At 50.7% G+C, this 18,132-nt stretch overlaps 4 protein-coding genes across 4 annotated transcripts; all 4 read right to left on the bottom strand.

The window, feature by feature from the left end:
• PtA15_7A760 (uncharacterized protein) lies at window positions 1-2,360 on the bottom strand (the record flags this gene model as incomplete). Its single annotated transcript, XM_053171401.1, has 7 exons — window positions 1-234; window positions 337-450; window positions 583-891; window positions 976-1,122; window positions 1,615-1,909; window positions 1,989-2,136; window positions 2,198-2,360. 7 exons carry the CDS (start codon window positions 2,358-2,360, stop codon window positions 1-3), a joined length of 1,410 nt encoding a protein of 469 aa, XP_053022586.1.
• A 7,468-nt stretch (window positions 2,361-9,828) lies between these two features.
• On the bottom strand, window positions 9,829-12,329 carry PtA15_7A759 (uncharacterized protein; the record flags this gene model as incomplete). The annotated part of the gene is made up of 9 exons (XM_053171399.1): window positions 9,829-9,933; window positions 10,067-10,821; window positions 10,902-11,034; window positions 11,125-11,224; window positions 11,311-11,542; window positions 11,611-11,722; window positions 12,019-12,078; window positions 12,163-12,213; window positions 12,327-12,329. 9 exons carry the CDS (start codon window positions 12,327-12,329, stop codon window positions 9,829-9,831), a joined length of 1,551 nt encoding a protein of 516 aa, XP_053022585.1.
• A 701-nt stretch (window positions 12,330-13,030) lies between these two features.
• PtA15_7A758 (uncharacterized protein) lies at window positions 13,031-16,307 on the bottom strand (the record flags this gene model as incomplete). The annotated part of the gene is made up of 5 exons (XM_053171398.1): window positions 13,031-14,720; window positions 14,813-14,991; window positions 15,092-15,839; window positions 15,910-16,061; window positions 16,128-16,307. The coding sequence occupies 5 exons, from the start codon at window positions 16,305-16,307 to the stop codon at window positions 13,031-13,033; spliced, it is 2,949 nt and encodes a 982-aa protein (XP_053022584.1).
• Window positions 16,308-16,860: 553 nt separating this feature from the next.
• On the bottom strand, window positions 16,861-17,878 carry PtA15_7A757 (uncharacterized protein; the record flags this gene model as incomplete). Its single annotated transcript, XM_053171397.1, has 5 exons — window positions 16,861-17,086; window positions 17,203-17,295; window positions 17,410-17,517; window positions 17,617-17,681; window positions 17,765-17,878. The coding sequence occupies 5 exons, from the start codon at window positions 17,876-17,878 to the stop codon at window positions 16,861-16,863; spliced, it is 606 nt and encodes a 201-aa protein (XP_053022583.1).
• Window positions 17,879-18,132: the final 254 nt, after the last annotated feature.

The raw sequence follows: 18,132 nt of genomic DNA, 5'->3' as shown, positions 1-18,132 counted from the left end.
CTATGTGTAGGCATAGGAGGGCGGAAAGCGGTGGCGAGGATGGTGTTGCTGGGGGTGAGGGGGAGGAGGAGGGAGGAGCGGGGGCTGGAGGTGCTGGAGTCTCAAAGGCTCGACGAGCTGGGCCTGGGAGAGGTCGGAAGAGCGCTGGAGGGGCGAGACGGCGAGCGGGGGGAAGCGGCCCTCGGCGCCCTGGCCGGCGGGAAAGAAGTCGGCGCTCCTGAGCGAGCCGGTGCCCTGTGAAGGGTGGTGGTGGTGGAGATGGTGGGGGGGCGGGAGCGGGTGGCTGGACGGGGGGAAGCGGGCGAGCGGGGGCAAGTGGGCTCCGTCGGCCCAGACGACGCCAGGCACGCCAGCGTTGGAGAAGTTCGAGTAGAAGCAGCCGCGTGCTCCGGTGCGGTTGTCGTCGGGAAAGGTCTCGGGCTCTTCCGAGGTGTTGATCAGGCCGGGGTGCTGTTTCCAGTGCTGTTGCTGTTGCTGTAGCTGCAATTGTTGTTGTTGTTGTTGGTGGTGGTGGTGGTGGTCGGTGATGGTGGGGAAGATGAAGGCCGAGCAGCAGGGCGGGCCGTCTTGCTGGTGTCCGACGCGCTCGTCGGCCGCCCCGCCGCCCACCGTGCCGCGTCGGCCGGCGGTGATCGAGCGGAAACAGAGCTCCGGCGGGCCGGCCTGTCCTCCGCCGGGGTGGGTGGCGGGCACGATGGCGGAGCCCAGATAGGCACCGTTGGCGTCCTGGAGAGAGATCATCGGGGCGAGCTGGCTGAGCAGCTGCTGCGAGCTCGGGGTGTGCACGCTGCTGGGGATGCGGGAGGAGGAGGAGATGGAGGTGCCGATAGAGCTGATCCTCTTCTGGCGGCTCATGCTCTCCTCGAGCTGCTCCTGCGCCGACAGATACTCCTCCACCGTCCGTTTCCCCCCACCCGCCGCCGCCGCCGCCGCCGCCGTGTTCAGTCGTGTCGGATAGCGGTTCGGGTAGTGGGCCGTCCGGGTCTTCGGGGGCAGTGAGGCGATCTGTCGCTCGTGGAATTCGATCTGCTGTTGCGGGGTCATCGAGAGTGCGTTGGAGGGCACGATGGCCGAGTATGCTGACGAGACGCTTGCGGGTGATCCATCCCATCGGGGAAACTGCTGGATGGGTGTGGTGTGTGTGGATGAGACTACGAGGCCTCTTGCGGACCGCCGAAGATTGTAGGGATGTGAGGGTTGTTGTTGCTGCTGCTGTCTTTGTCGGTGTTGATGTTGTTGTTGTTGTTGCTGTTGATGTTGCTGCTGCTGTTGCTGTTGCTGCTGCTGATGTTGTTGTTGTTGCTGCTGCTGCTGCTGCTGTTGTTGTTGTTGTTGTTGTTGCTGCTGCTGCCGTGGAAGCTGTTGTTGCTGCTGCTGCTGCTGCTGTTGTTGTTGTTGTTGTTGTTGCTGCTGTTGTTGTTGCTGCTGCTGCCGTGGAAGCTGTTGTTGCTGCTGCTGCTGCTGTTGCTGCTGCTGCTGCTGCTGCTGCCGTGGAAGCTGCTGTGGCTGTTTGATTAGTTGCTGTTGTTGTTTGATTAGTTGTTGTTGTTGCTGTTGTTGGTGGGTCTGGATTCGGGCAGCGGGTGTCGTGCGCTGTTCCTTCTCGGCCTCGACGATCATCAGGGTGGAGTTGCGGATGGGCGAGAGGAGGCTTTCAAGGACGCTGAGCCCTTCGGCGGAGGCGACGCGCATCTTCTTGAACCAGCGGGTGCGTGGGCCGGCGGCGAGTGCGATGGCGGTGTGGCGGTCCTTGAGGTGGACCATGCCGTGGAGCAGCTTGAACCAGGCACTGAAGTCTCTGATGTTGACGTGCAGCTCGAAGTGCAGGCCGCGCAGGAATTCGATCTCGCCGTCGTTGAGCGAGCTGAGCGGCAGCCTGGATACTTCTGACCAGGTCTTGGCGGTGTATCTGTGGATTGGTTCAGATGAGCTGGGGTGTGTGTGTGTGTGTGTGAGTGTGGTTTGGGTTGGGTTGGTGGTTTTCTTACGTGTGGTCATCGAGCATCTTGTTGGCCAGCATGAGGCTGACGACGCCGATGCGGTACTCGCTCTTTGCGTTGGGTTTGATCGGGTTGAGTGCCTTGAGCCGGTGGATGTAGAAGAGTGCGAGGAGGACGACGGAGTGGGAGACTTGGGCTGGTTGGGTTGCTGGGCTGTCAGTGCTAGATAGTTCTGTGAGGAAAGCAGGACGACTGACTGGTGCTGAGCAGGTTGTGGATGAAGACGACGAATTCGGGGTTGGGGACGAGCTGAGCCTGGGTGATGGGTGTTGTTGTCCGCCTGGGCTCTGCAAACCAGAGGTAGCAGATCATCTGTGCTGCAAACTCGGCGATCTTGTTCATCGGCGGTGGCGGGTCCATTCTGCGGAAGCTGAGCGCTCGGCCGCCAGGCTGCTGGGCGGAGGGGGAGGCGGAGGCGGAGGCGGAGGCTGGCGGAGGCAGTCGCTGGCCATCAAACTCTTAAAATGCAGTGTGTGTGTGTTTATGTAGTCTTGGCGATCCTCCGACCATCTTCCAGCTCAGCACTTCCCACAAACAAGCCGACTCCAATGAAAAAAAAAAAAAAAAAAACCCCGTCTCTGGCTCAAAGCAATCCTTGCATCTCTCGAAACATGAACGATGGCGCCATAATCAACCCAGCAGAAACACATCCAAGGTGACTTTCTAGTACATTACGTAATATGCAGTAGAGAAGATGGGCACCCGGGGCGTCGCGACGAAGGGTCGAACCCGCGTATCCTACTTCACCCTACATAACCCTCAATTACGGGTCCAGCTTTCGCCCTCTTCGGAGGTGCATACGTTAAAATTGGAACGATACAGAGAAGATTAGCATGGCCCCTGCACAAGGATGACACATGTAGTCAGAATGGATTCAGCATCAGCTGAAGATTTTTTTTTCTCTTCTGCCATTCATCCCGTATACTTCATCAACAGTTGGAAATCTCATGCGGTCCCACAACTCCAGATGTTCATCAGCCTGGGCCAGAAGTCTCTCCTTGGACTCTAACTTAACACAAGCCCCCTCTTCGGAGGGCCTGGTACAGCCTGGCTGGCGCAAACCGCCCCTCGCGAAGCAAGCCTCCGAAGGAGGGACTTGCGCTGTATACCCCCCTACCCGCCCTACTCTTTTTGGCATTTGGCAGGGCATTATTTCACAATCACTATGAAAGCTGATCCACTCAACCTTTTTTTTTCTTGTTTAGTGTTCCAAGACCATCTGTTTCTGCTCTACTACCCTGCCAAGTCTCAGCCTTGCACTGGATGTAAGAGTGGTTTTATTTTATTTTTTAAACCTGAAAACTGCTTTGAAGCACTGCTGTTGGCTGATTATGGTTTTACATATCTTCTCCAACCTTCCAATCCACACCTCAAATACAGGGCACATGACCTCCAAGCTCTTCTCAGCCAGTCGGCGGCAGCAAAGCAAGGCCTAAACACAACCAGACTTGCCCATCACACCCGGTCTTGTATATAGCACCAGCTCAAAGTTTCATGAGCCTACAAGCCCGGGGTTTTCCTATCTTTCTGAAGATGTATCATCCCTTGAATGAAGCCTAGCTTCTCGATTCTAGGGCTTGTTCTGACGTAGGCTTCCAACTGGACTTGCCGGTCTTGTAGCATCAGCTCAAATTTTCATGAGCCTACACGCTCAGGGTTTTCCTATCTTTGTGAATATCATCCCTTGAATCAAGCCTAGCATCTCAATTCTAGGGCTTGTTGTGACGTAGTCTTCCGATTGTCTTGCAATTGTGCATCATTAACTATATACAGCCATGTTAGAAAAGCTTGCCAGCTCGTGTGGCTGAAACAATTTCAGCATTTCAGCCACAGGCCTGTACAGCTTCACTGTACAGACAGACAAAACCCGTTTGGGCAGCCGGTTTTGCTTTACATGGGTGCTGGGCCGGGCGAGGGGCAAGGGAGGCAGGGGCGGTGAAGGGCCAGATCGAAGTAAAATTGCTCCAGGAATCCAATGGTGGGGCCCTCAAGGCCCCAAAGTGGAAAACAAAGAAACAAGGGTTTTTCTTCCGATGGCATTCCTGACATACAGGAGCCATACAGGCTTTGAGGCTCAAATCAGAAGCCCAAAAGTTGGGCCTGCCCAAAAGCAAGCTTTTCTAACATGGCTGTACATAGTGGAAAGCCACCGGTCACAGTACAGGAAGTGGTATCATGAGACTTGAGCGCTTCAAAATTTACCATTGTGAAGATAAATAAATGGGGAGAAAATCCAGCATCCCTGATAAGTATACTACAAGACGCAGGAGAAGCACGCGGTCTCATGGCTCCGCAGAAGTTTTGTCCTATTCCTTAAGAGTGAGGAGGTACAAGCAATAATACAAAAAAGAGTAGGCTAAGTACTAGGATGTAGTGTATAAGTCCCTCCTTTGGAGGGTCCCTGCGGGACGGCGTCCCCCCTCCACAAACGGAGGGACTTAGTTAAGTTAGCCTTGGACTACATTTCCGTCTGCAGGTCAGACAAGAACAGCCAGCCGGAGCGGAGATTGAACTCATCACAACAGCTGACAGTGACAAGAACAGCCGGCCGGAGCAGTGATTGAACGCTATGGGAGAAGTACTACAGATTACAGTGGGAGTGTTTTAGATCTGTGTTTAATACACCTACGACACTGGAGAGCTGACATCTAAAACACGGGCTCCCAGATGTCTGGGAAGGTGCCTTTTAGATGCCCTTCTCCAAATTGGTGGGCGGCTTAGAGCCACTCAAGCTGCATGGAGCGCGCTGTGAGAATAAAAGCTGGTTAGTCGGTGGAAATGTCCGCTGACCGCCTCCTTCAAGAATATTAGTGTCCAGGCTGTGTGATTGTTGGTGAATCGGCTCTGCACTGCTACTATCCGCTAGTCTTCAGCGCTCCTCTCTGAGCCTGATCTGTAGCGTAATAATCCGCAAGTGAATAAAGCCCCGCACTCTGTAAGCACAGAATTCGCAAGTAACTCTGGAAGTAAAAATAAGGTCCCGAATATATCCCTTAATACTCTAGTACGTCTGTAAGTTTGTAAGTACAATGATGAGCAATCCGTAAGATGATAGGATAATCCGATGAGGTAAGAGAAGAGAAAATCCATGAGCCCCCTTTTCCCCTCCTTCCCTCCACGCACATCGCCGTTCCCACCCGATCCCGCACGTCTGACACTTTCCCGCACTAGTCCTCCAGCTCCGCCCACTCTTCCGCATGTCACTCTCCCAGACTCCGCTCATCTCCAACACTCGACCTCCCACCGTCCTCTGTCTAGCCCCCACCAGTCAGTCTCTCACCACCGCCTCCACCCCGGTTCCACCTGCTTTGGCTGACGCGCCACTGCTACCAGTACACGTGTGTAGTCCGCCGCAGTCCAGCCCTGTCTTTTCCGCTCCAATCCAAATACCCGATCCAAAATCCGCAATCTGCAATCCGTGCATTCCGGTCCACGTGTGACTTTCCGTAAGCTTTTCTGACATCATCCTCAGTGCTTATGTCACCGGAATGCACTCTGCCTGAGCCGCTCTGTGCATTCCCGCCCGCGCTATCCCCAAGTGGGCATTCTACCACGCTTGCCTATATAAATCACCACAGCGCCCGCGAAATCCTGGCTGCCTCTCCAGACTCCATTCCTGCGCCACCAGCCCCTTCCCCACCGGACACCTGACACTCCAAACCTGGAACAAGGGGAGGGGGATAGCCGACTGGTGCATTGTGTCATTCTGGCTCCTGGCTTGTTTGGCCAAACTTACAGGTTGGATGATGGGCCGATTTGGTCAGATCAGTCCCTGCTGTCGTCGGATTTCTCGTTCTCAACAGAAGCTGCTCTGCCACTATTACGCCCCGCGCAGCGAAGACGCCTCTGCCTGGTAATCCTCAGCTGCTCATTTTGAACAAACGATGGAACATAACTTGCCCAGTAGCAGCGATATTGGGTCGGCTACGTGAGACAGGGGATGAATCAAGGTCTTTGTTGTGAGGCAAGTACTTGGAATCAACAAGGAAAACCACAGCATTTTAGGCCATAGATTTTGCGGCGCGTCCTTCAGGCACTCTTGAGGGATGAGCAAGGAAGAAGTCTGCTGGTAGGGTCGCTGGGTTCCGGCCAACAAAGAGCAGCACCAGCACTCAAATGAGCACACACAATCTTGCCCATGCAGAACTGCCAATCACAGTATTAATAGAATCATTTAAGAAGAACTGTTTGGTGTTGGGATTCTTGGGACTCGTCATCATCTGTTTAGATCCAATTGGTAGTATTTATCTGTTTGCATTCCTTTTTAAAAATGTCTCCAAGTTGCGTATTTATGATGTGAGCTCAAATCAGTAAATGGAGGACTTCCTGTCGCAATCTGGGAGCAATCTGAGAGCCTCCCAGAGTCTCAAAGTATAAATTTCCCTGTGCAATTTGGCTCAGATGTCTGGAAGGGGTTCCCAGATTGACGGGAAGTCCTCCAATCTTGCCAATTGAAATGTGTAGAATTTTACTGCAGAAACTCTGTTACACATTCACCTGTACTGCTAGCTGCACAGTACATAGGTTTGATACCAAATTTGGATGTCATGAATAGGTGTAGATCTCATTGAAGTTTTGTTCACATGGCGGTTCAACTGTCAACACCAACTTGGGAATTAATCTTCAAGATTCATTTCTATTTGAAGAAAATTTTGTTTTTACAGCCTTCCTGATTTTCTATTATGTGACACCTTGGGAGTTTGCTCAGCACTTGCGTGCAAGTGCCATCTCTGAACCCAGTTATAGATTTGGTTGGATCTCAGTTAGATATTGGTTTGAAGGCAAGGTTCATGTCTACCACAACATATTCTGATATTAACTTGAACAACACTTGATGTATTGTATAATGTATGTGTAAAATGTATGCCATACCTATCCTGGAAACAAGGCCAATTTGATGATAAGGTTTACTTGATCATCTTGACCAAAGTTCCTCATGTTTTGATGGTGATGATTTTTGACCTCTTTATAAACACATACCCTGTTGGTTTCTCAGAAACTATTTTTATATTGATTTTCAGGGTGCACACCAAAAATCTGCTAGTTTGTGTTAAATTGTTTCTATTATACATGGTTCAAACTTATGATGGAGTGTAGTGAGACTCTGGGAGGTCTGATTTTGCCCTGGTACTATGGTTTGACTATGGCTTGCATTGGCTGAAGGTCCCACTGTCACACAAACATATAATGCGTGCGGGCTTGTGTGACAACTTGTGTCACACAAACGTACACGCGCACATTTGTGTGACACATTTTCCATCACAAAACAATATTGCGCCACACTGAGTGCCCCTGCAGAGCCAGGGGATTCAGAGAATCCCTGACAAATTTCACTTTATTTTCATACATCTGTACATAAATCTTTTTGAGGAGATTTTCTGAAGTCATTCACAAACCCCGTGTAATCTGAGGCCCCCCTGGACTTGTCCCAGAATTCAAACTCCCTGGGGAAAAACTTTAGCAGCTGAAGAATATTTTACACAAATTTACACATGCATGGTGGTGTGTCACATTTTTCATCACCAAGCCAACTGATACCAAGCTGAGTGCGCATGCAGCACCACAGGCTTATGTGGACCCTTCACAAATTGTATGTAATTTTCAGAAATATGTATGAATATAATTTTAGGGAGATTTTATGAAATCATGTCCAACTCCTAGTTAATATGAAGTTTTTTCCCATGTACTTTTCCCTGAGCTCCAGCTATGTTTTGAAAAACTTCAGAAACTGAAGAATGTGTCACACAAATGTACATGTGCATGTTTTTGTGACACTAACACACATAAAGATTTTTGGAATTTATGATAAACACATGATAAATCCAAGTATATCATTCCCGTGAAAAACCCCTTTTTCCTGTGAATTATTTGATATTGCTTTGCAAGGCATTTTGAAATGTGTTCTCAAATAGTTCCAATAATACATAGGGTCAAGTTTGGGCTGGTTTTCAATCAAATTCAACCCTTTTTCAGCATTCCTTCAGCTCAATTGAGCATCATCTCAACATGAATTCATCATGACTTCAGCGTGTTTTGAGGTTAATGTTCCAGGATATATCTAACAGGGTTCTTAAACAATATTGTGTGATGGCACTTGCACGCAAGTTCCAAGCAAACTCCCATGGTGTGAGATAAGAGTTTGTAAATTTACAAGCCAAATAGCACATGAAATAATATGCCTCCATGTGAACTGGGAGTGGTTAATCATCACGGAGTAATTCCAAAACAAGGAGTTATGATCTTTATATCTATGAAAGATCAGCTAATACTTTTGCACAAATCATCTATGTTTGTTCACTCTCAAGTAACAATTAGGTTACTGTAAGTAGTACACACTTAGTTTAATGGCAACCCAATATAACTCCGGTGTAAACCAAGAAAGCTGGGAGTCAGGACATTTGTTTATTCACTCCCAAAGTGCAATGAATATATGTTCAGCATCAAATGACATGCACGCTAGATTTTCTGGAAGAACTTATTTGTTATCATCTCATTTTTATAATACCTGAAAATAGTTTGAACAGCTCACTGTGTTGGGTTACCCTCAAGTAACATGTGGTTACCATTGAATTATGTGTACACCATTTTACAGGGCCTCATGTCACTTGCTAGTAAACCAACATTGTTATGTCATTAAAAAGCATGATTAATTAAATTTTGGATGTCAAATAAGGCCAATTCAAGTAGAGTGAATTAGTCATTCAAAATGTAATGTTTGAATGTTTTATAGCTACACAAATGAAAATTCATTGCTTTGTAATCTCTCAGCTATTTGTATCACTCCCACACATGGGTTCCTATTATTCCATGTGCTACATATCATTTCATGTGCTACATAATTATTTTGCCTACAAATCTACAATACCAATATCTCACATGATACATGTTCAAAAACTTGAAAAAGGCTGAGGAAACCCAGTTTTTATTAAAAAAGAAATAAATCATCCATCTACATTCCCCACTAAATTATTTTCCAATCCTGACATTGGCCAAGACCACAAATTCCAAATCCCAAATGCCAAAAGGTCTCAGGGAATCAGAATCAACCCTGACATCACAAAGCTATCTCAGTTCTGTCTCCTGATACTGATCAATATTTCTTCTACATCATCCAATTAGAATGAGCTGTAGCCAGATAGTACTCAGAAGCATTGGACAGATTCAGATCTTGGGTTTTACACCCTGTTTGTCAGACCATCAACTTTAAGTGTCTGCAATGATCTTATCCTCAAGTGTTGTCCGCATGATATGCTGCTATCTAATCCCCAGTTGTCGGACAGAGTCTGTCCAACGAGTTCTGCAAGCCAGACCTGGAAAATCGCGGAACTTGTCGGACAAACTCTGTCCAACAACTGCTTGGACAGCCTTTTCCGAGCAGCTGTCCGACTTATTCTGTCCGATGAGTCCGGCAAGTTGCTTGGCCTGTGCTGCAGATCAACTCATCGGACAAAGTCTGTCCGACAACCTGCTGGACAACCTTGTCCGAGCGGATAGCTCATGCAGTGCTACATGTAGAAGATTTGGAGTGCCAGGTGTCCGGTGGGGAAGGGGCTGGTGGCGCAGGAATGGAGTCTGGAGGGGCAGCCGGGATTTCGCAGGCGCGCTCCGTGCAGCTCTAAGCCGCCCGCCAATTCGGAGAAGGGCATCTAAAAGGCGCCTTCCCAGACATCTGGAAGCCCGCCTTTTAGATGTCAGCTCTCCAGTGTCAATATAGGTGGTTTGATACATAGGATTGGCGACAGATTGGCCGATTGAAAGTACATATTTTAAGACATTAAGCTACATGTTTACAACGATCTGGAAGTGATCACAGTTTTAATAAGGAGCACTAGCACAAGTTATCCAATTCACAGACCACATCCTTGACCTCGATCAATTCACAGTCGATTTCAGGGTCTCCAGTCTCATAGATCCAGCACGCGAAATCCATCCGCTATGACATACACATATTCAGTTCATTGAAAATCGCGAGCACCGAGCATCAATGATCAGGACAAACTGACAACAAACAAAAACGGGGAGGGGGGAGGGGCATTGGGGAGAAAAAGAGGCTGCAGGCAGCTTACGTTGCTGATCGCTATGAGCGGCGCATGCCAGATGTTCTTGAAGTAGCTGATCCCCTGGCTTTTCGTGCCTAAGAACGCTCTCAAGGAGTCCAAGTTTGGTTTGCCGTCATCTTGCGTTTTCAACACACACCAGAGAACCCAAGATTGAGCATACGAACATATCGGCAAAAGACACAAGAAGAACAGCAAGACGGTCATCTTACTATCTGAGGCCACAACGATCAGATACTTTCCCTCAGGCTGGGAGAGAAACTTGTCCTGTTCGACTTGATCAGCCGTGCGAGTGTGAGTGGCCATAGGGATGAAAGTCTGGGAGCTGAACTGGTGGCGTTCGAGGCCCTTCAAGCGCCACTCCTGGCCGCCCGGAGCCACGACATCGGGCTCCCAAGGCTGGCAGCTAAACAGACAAAGGTTGGGCGTAGCCGCCGCCGCTCGCGTCTCGTCGCCGCTGGTCTCCAGACGCGCAACATGGTCGGACTTGAGCGCCGTGCCGAAGTTGACGACTTTGCTCCGGAGCTCGTTCGAGCTTGCTCGCCCATCCAGATGCGCCTCGATCACCGCCCCGTACGGCTCGAACGCCGCCCTCGTCAGGGGGAGAATCGGCACCCTTCTCACCATCTCCGCCGCTTTCTTCATCGGAACGCTCGCGGGCATCAGCACTCCATCTGCGATCGGAACGAACGGCTCGGTGATGGATCCTTCCTTCAGCGTAGCCGTCCTCCTCCCAAACAATCGAATCCGCTTCACCCCACCATCTACCCCCAGACAGATCCCACCATGGTCAGCATCAAGAAATCGCTTACAACACCCCCAGTCGAGGCTCCGAGCACCTTACCTGGGTAGATTGTCATTCGCACATGAGTAAAGCTTGCTTGCGGATTCGAAAGCTCGAAGTATTGCTGCTGGTGGGCCCCCAATTTAGATTTGCAGAGGATCTCGGTCCATTTCGAATTAGGATCCGGAACGATCTAAAAGTTTAGCAAGTTGATTCAGCTTCGAGTTTAGCTTTCAAGCTTTTCTTTTTCTTTTTCTCCAAGAGCTGCGAAGATTGGACTGACCTGATCGGAAACGGTAGCATGTAAATCAACCATTTGAGGAAAATTGCCGATAAAATAATTTGTATCAATTTCAGCATAATCGAGACATCCTGTATCGGCTCTAGAACGCACGACACCACAAACCTCAAGTCAACTCGCCGTCACAGAGAAACTGAGCATGATCATTTGTGAGAGTTGTGGACATACAGTTTGATGATCACAAAATCAGAATGGCCCGGTTTCCGACTGCGTTTAGTTTCCCAGCCGCCATCCATACTTTTGGGCCCACGCCCGGGCAAGATGAGGTTCGAGCCGACGCCGTAGTGTTGATCGGAGGTGAAGACGACTCTGGCGCCGAGTAAGACTGAGGCAAGGTCGAACCGTCCCTCAGGGAAGACTGGGATCGGGTTGCCATACGCTTTGAATCTGGCAACCCCGCCTGCAATAGATCCATGCCGGCTGTCAATTTATGTATCCAGATCGGATTAAAAGCAGGTTGGGACGAACCATCAGGGATGATAGTTAGTTTCAAGTAGCGATAACCTTTCCCTGTCTCTGGAATCTTGAACAAATGTCTGGCGGATGGGCCTAATGGAACGACCGGCAAAAGCTCGCACCACTGGATCGGATTCAGTCAGCTCGAGCTTCGAGCGGATGTGGGCTGGTAATGTAAATATGTATATGCGGAGGGCACACCTGAGCATCATCCGGCGAGTCCGGGGCAGGGCTGAGTCTGTCGAGGCCATAGACCGAGCAGGCCGGCGCTTCGTTGCCACTAAAGTGGGTCGTGTCGATGTCGAACCCGACAATCGTGCCTGAGGGAACGCCGAGCTCGATGATCACCCTTCGAGAATCAGCCAGGCTAATATCAGCTGGCTTTCAGGGGGAAGCGCTTGCTTCGTCTGCAAAATATACACTGCACGAGAGCTCGGCATACCAGTCGTGGTCTGGGTTATGGCGACGGGATTCCCATCCCTATATGCAGGCGAATCATCCCTTAGATGAGCCGGGGTCCAAGTATTTATGTAAATACAACAGCTGTTTATATGTGCCACTTACGTCGTAGAGTGCGCCGTTGGGTCCGAACTGGCCTCTCAAATCCAAAGGAGGCTGAATCGAGAACAGCGAGCGATGAAGAATGAATGCCCGAGTTATGGAGGTAGTCGATGAGAGCGAGGGAGGGACACACGTGTTGCTTGAGCAGGGATTCAGCGGGTGCAAACCATTGGTTGGAGACGGCGACGATCGAGCTGCCCAAGGCCTCGCTTGACAGCTCTGCGGGGGAGAAGCGAATGGGGAGCATCAGCCTCTCGATCTCTCAGCCACACCACCCAGTTCTCGAGGACCAACCGATAAGAGAGCCGAAGTGCTGCTCGAACTCGGCCGGCGGGATGGGCTGGATGGATGGGCTCATCATGGGCTTGGCGTGGTTGGCTGGTGCGGTGTTCCCTCAGCTTGGAGGCCGTGATGAGAAGAAAAGGGCTGGCCCAGCCGAGAGATTAGCGCTCTCCAAACAGTCGATAGGGAATGCCCGCCTTCCTTCGGATCCCCCAAACAAACTCGCATCGCCATACTCAGGAAGATTCCCCGATTTACTCTGGAAATGTTTACATGTTACACCAGGGCCGGTTGCCAACTTGGTCAGTCCAGGCAGCAGCTGCCACCCTCGTTGATCAAGTACCACTCGCGTTGGTTGAGCGGAGTGCCCCCAAACAGCAGTGAGTTCTTCCGATGAGACACCTGTAAGTTTGTATTTGAATAAAGATTTGGTCCCCTTTAAAACAAAATCACATGTACAAATCAGATATCGAGCAGAGTGACAACCAACCAGAAACAACAAACAAAGAGAAACAAAGTACAAGGGAGATGTGTTGGTGGATGAGGGGGAGGAAACGGCGGAGGCAAAAGAGTGATTAACTGAGAGGGATCAATCGCTTTGGAAAGAAGGGGCAGAGGAATCAAAGAAGAACGCATTGAAATCCAAGCGCAGGATTAGCTGGATAAGGAACCCGATCTTCCGTCCTCCCCCGGCCTCATTACCGGACGCCGAGGTTTGAGAGTGGAGACAGAGGTCGACGGACCTTCGGTGGAGCTGGTCCAACGATCTGAGCAGTTTCTGGGTGCCACCGAACTGGTGGGTCTTGATCCTCTGGACGGCCTCGATCAAGCTTTCCATCTGCCCCTCTGCGATCTCGTCTTCGGGCGCGGAACATACCATAGAATAATGCTCGTCGAGATGGATCGAGAGTTGGATGATCGTGTCGAAGATCGACCGGCTCAGCAGACTCAGATAGCTCTCCTGTTTGGAGCGCAGCAAGAGCCGGTTCATCATCTCTGTCAGCGTCAGTCGATGGAGTCTGTTGAGCTGCTCGACCGACTCGATCGTCTGCGTCCCCGGGGGCTCTCGGACACCAGAAGACCTTCCTTCCTTCTCCTCCGAGATCGTCCACCGTTCGTGCCCCTCAATGGCCTCCTTGACCCGCTCGATTTGCCCGATAAACCCCGCCCAGGTGCTCCCGATGGCGATCTCCCAAGCGTAGGAGACCAGTCCATCGAGCAGGCGTTGGGAATGGGAGGCAAGCAGATCGACCGCATCGATGTAGTCCTCCCTCCGGCTCGGCCCCCGTTTTCGGCCGGCGCCAGGCAGGCCGTACTGGCGCCGAGGACGGAGGAGAGTCCAGTTGGCTTTCATCATTGCCTGTAGCCTCAAGAGCTTCATGAGATACGTATTGATGACCCGGTACTGTTCCAAGACGTCGGCGCCGAGCACCGAGCGGAGGGCCTCGGGGGGCTTGAAGTCAATCATCAGGAAGCCGAAGCCATCGATCGTGTTGGCCCTGTATCCTCTCTCTCCCGCCGCCGAGTCCTCGATCCCCGGCCGGATCGCAAACGACAGTCGATCCTCCAGCGTCGCCCAGGCGCTGCTTGCCCGGTACCCTGCCGGCCGTTGGTCCGGCGCAACTGAGTCCAGAATCACCGTCCGCAGCGCAAACGAAAGATCGAAGCCGCCAGGTGGCCAGGTGCCTCGACGCAACAGTCGTCCACTCACTCCCACCGTGTGCCGACCGGTCCTCTGCGACGAATCCTCACCAGGGCTGCTGCTAAACAGCGCGTTGGTGAGCCGCTGGTTGAACATCACATCGTGGCAAAACATGAACTGGTTGAGAATCTTGAGATGGTCGAGGAAGTCGAGATCAATCAGGAAGAATGACAGCAGACATCGATCGATCTCCAGGGACCGAGATCGGAGTGACTCGATTACCGTTACCTCCGTCAGCAGATCTAGAGAGGGAAGTTCCATGGGCTCGAGCAGCCCAGCTCTGTCGACCCGGCAAGATCTCAGACGCTCTTCAACAGTCTCGATCAGGCCTTTCCGACGCTGGTCGATGTGTCTTGATCCGCCCACTTGGTTGTCATAGGGCTTCAAACCAGTGCTGATGGCCTTGAGGAAGTCGCCTATGTCAAGCTCTTGTTCAATATCCTGCATGGTAGGGAGTGACACTCCCTTGGATCTTCGGATCGTAGCCAATGGATCATCTGAGAGCTTGATTCCATGTCTCCACGCAGATATTTGAAGTTTCATGTCGTGCCTCTGTCTGTTAAATGCTTTAAAGACTCTGTATGACAAATGTGGAAAGCATGGACTCAGCGGGCCCACCAAGCTAGATATATGTAGATAAACAAGCAGATGCGTAAAGAAAAAAAGTACTTTTCTAGTTCCGTAGGGGTCCATACCCACCGAGACTGGCCATGTTCTTCGGCAGGATACGTGAGACAGATCGGATGAAACGGGTTCGAGCGTCGCAGGATTCTCAACGATACGCCAGCCTTGAAAATTGACTCGGCCAGAGATATCGGGATAAAACTTGGGACGCGATCAGGACGGAACTAGGTTTGAGAAATTGGGAATAGGGCATCCAAATGTGAGTTGCTGGATGATCGTGATAAGCAGTAAGGTGGGGAGTGGAGAATGAAGTTTACTCAAAACGCAATATGAAGAAGGTGTTCTGGCCTCAGTTTGATCCAGATAGTCGCCAGCAAGGTCGAGATGAGGATCGACTGACAGTCGTGGGTCTGGTTGAATGCCGTATTGGCTCCAAAGGGATTGGTAGAGCTGGTCCTTTTCGTCTGGCCAAATGCTTCGTCGGCCGCCCAGATCGACACCCAGCCACGTCTGCCAGCTGAGCAGGAGAGCCGCACACACCCTGTCTAGCAGCCAGCTGAAGACGGCCTGAATCAAGCTTGAGGAACGTTGGCGGATGTGGATGTCTAGGTGGCGATAGACCGCGTCTTCCTGGCTGGATTTCTTTGTGCCTTCCTGGCAGCTTTGGATGAGGGTTGCGAGCGCTTCGAGGAGCTCGAAGAGCGGTTCGATCATCAGGCTGGCGGTGAGCAGCCCGGAGTCGAGCGCCGATTCGTGCTCGAAACAGTCCATGATCTCAGCGCGGATCCAATCCACTAGGACGGCTAGGCCGGAGCCGAGGGACTGGTGGGGATGGTAGGGATGGTGGGTGTGGTTGATGAAGCTCTCGATCGAGCAGAGGTTGGTGTACGCAGACTCGGAGAGATCGTAGAGTGAGCGCGTTGCGCTATCGGTTTGCCCACATACTCGTGGATATAGGTTGCTCTCTGGTCTCGGCTGCAGCTCATTGCGGGTGGATCGGGCGGGTGTCTTGAATCCGATCGATCGACGGAAGAAGTGGGTGACGAATGTTGTACGGTCGATCGGAGATGAACTGGTTAGATTTCCAGTCTCATCAGCATACAACGCTAATGTGATTTTTTTGTTATTGATGGAATACTGACAGGTTGAGTTGACTGGCAGGTAGAATGGCTTCCCAAACTGGAATGGATTCTTCGACTGGGTACGGGGTCTGATAATTGAGAGATAATTGAGAGCAGATCGGACGATCGAAAGAGTCCCAGCTGAATATGTTTTGTCTGGGTTCTGTTGGTTGCTAGAAGATTGAGAGGGAGGGTTAGTGTGATGATGCTGGGTGAAGATAGCCAGAGAAGCAACTGACCGTATTATCCTCGTACAAGTCGCGCCATACGATATCACCGCCCGCTGGTGCTGGTGCTGTTTGTGGATTCTGTTTGGTTGGTGGGTGGGTTCCTAGATGGTAGTCCTCCTGGCGCAGTTGGCTGAGTGGAGTGGATAGCAGGAGTTCGTGGTCGAATGCTCTGAGCTCTGGAATCTCCATCGTGGTTCTCGACAGTTCTCAACTGACTCGAAGAGCCTGACCTTTGCACTACATAAGGCAAAGAACATTTTACAAAGACATCTACAATTTACAAATATCTTGCCAAGGGCGCAAGATCACGATATTTTCAACAATTCCCCAGAGGTCAACTGAGCTGTGCTCTGCTCAGCCAAGACAAAAACCATGTGGGGTGTAGTCAATATCATGTTGCCCCAGTTTGGAACGAGCTATGTAAACAAACCCGGCCTCTTTCTATCGCAGACGGGAGGTTAAACTGCCTTGCTGAGAGCCCTAAAAGTGTAGCCCCGCCTCCCTCAACAGGCCCTCGAGATCGCAGCCAAGGAGGCTGCTCTGTCCGGCTCGTTTGTTGTAGCCGCCCCATGGACGAATGGCACCTCCCGGTAAAAGAACGTGGATCTGGAGATATTTTTTTGTTACAAACACTCGCAGCGTAGGGCTTTTTGTATATTCATTTCATTCAGAAGCTAGTCATGACAAAAAGAAGAATAAGACAGCTAATAAATTGAAAGTGTGGATTTGGGAGGTTGATTGATCAATCCATCCGACTTTTAAGCACCCTTTTAGTGACCTGGTCGGCTTCGATGATCCACACCACCGCGCCCCAACCCGAGTAAGCATCCCGATCGACGGCGTTCAAGAGGGTCTGGCTGATCGTCTCGAAAAGATCTTCTGGGGCCAGGTCGGGCTCCCACAAGGCCTCTGCCATCCCGAACAGCTTTGAGGAAGCGGTTCCCGAGACTACAAAGTCTTTTGCAAAGCTAAGCATGTTCAGGCAAGCGTCAGCCATCACTTCGGTCCTCAGCCAGTTATCATGATCGAGAAGGTTTGGACACGGTACACGGTAGCTGTCGAAGTAGAAGACAGAAAGGCCTACTTGATACATCCAATCAGATCGGTCGCGGCAATGAACGGCTCGTTCTTCGAATCCAATCCCGCAACCACAGGCTCGACGAAGTAAGGTCCAAATCTATAAAAAAGCACGCAGACGTGAATTTTGTTTTTGAAAAAGAGAAGCCAAGATTCGATCTCAGTCTAAAAGCTCTAAAAGCTTGCATCGGGCTTCTGAGGGAAGAATGCGGACCGTTTTTGGTATAATGTGGAAGAAATCAAGTGGGCCATTGTTTGCGGCTCGATGACTCTTTCCTCCTTCATCTTGTACATGTTCACCCGGTGTCTGAACACGTTCTTCCTGTATCCATAACCCCGTCAGATGAAATAAAAACAATTGTTTAGTGACGTTACTAGGAATATTGATGAGAGACATGACAGGGTTGATGGATGAACTGACAAGGTGAAAGTATCGCTTGCTAATCCAGGAAGGCCCACGAACATCTTATCGGTAACTTGGAAGACCTGGGCAACAAAAACCGATCAGTCCGTTTGGAGCACCAACAAAGCGTTCGACCAAGCAGGACACCGATCAAGAGTCACCCAACTTTTTCGAAGTTACATGCAACCGTCAACGCCTGGTTTCCCAACCTCAAATCACACGCAATCGCCACACATCCCTTGCCAACCATGGCCACCACCGACCCTCCATTCAACTCCATAATCGACTGTATGTTTTTTTCGCAGTCGTTTTCATTTATTCAGGGTTTCATCCGCGCCAAATAAGCTTGGTCAGCTTTCCTTGCCGATGTAGGAAGAAACTTTTCTCATCAGACTGACCATTTTGGAAAATGATTTTTCTTCCTAGCTTTCGAAGCCGATTCCTTGGTCTCGGGTTCGGATGATGATAATGAAGACGGCGATAGAGCACTGTTGGCGGAGTTGCAAAGAGAGTGTTGTGCGAGTCAAGTTGGCC

Source organism: Puccinia triticina, chromosome 7A, assembly GCF_026914185.1.
Source record: "Puccinia triticina chromosome 7A, complete sequence".
Classification (NCBI taxonomy): domain Eukaryota; kingdom Fungi; phylum Basidiomycota; class Pucciniomycetes; order Pucciniales; family Pucciniaceae; genus Puccinia; species Puccinia triticina.
Note: the sequence above shows the minus strand (reverse complement) of the source record. Positions and strands in the feature narration are given on the sequence as shown.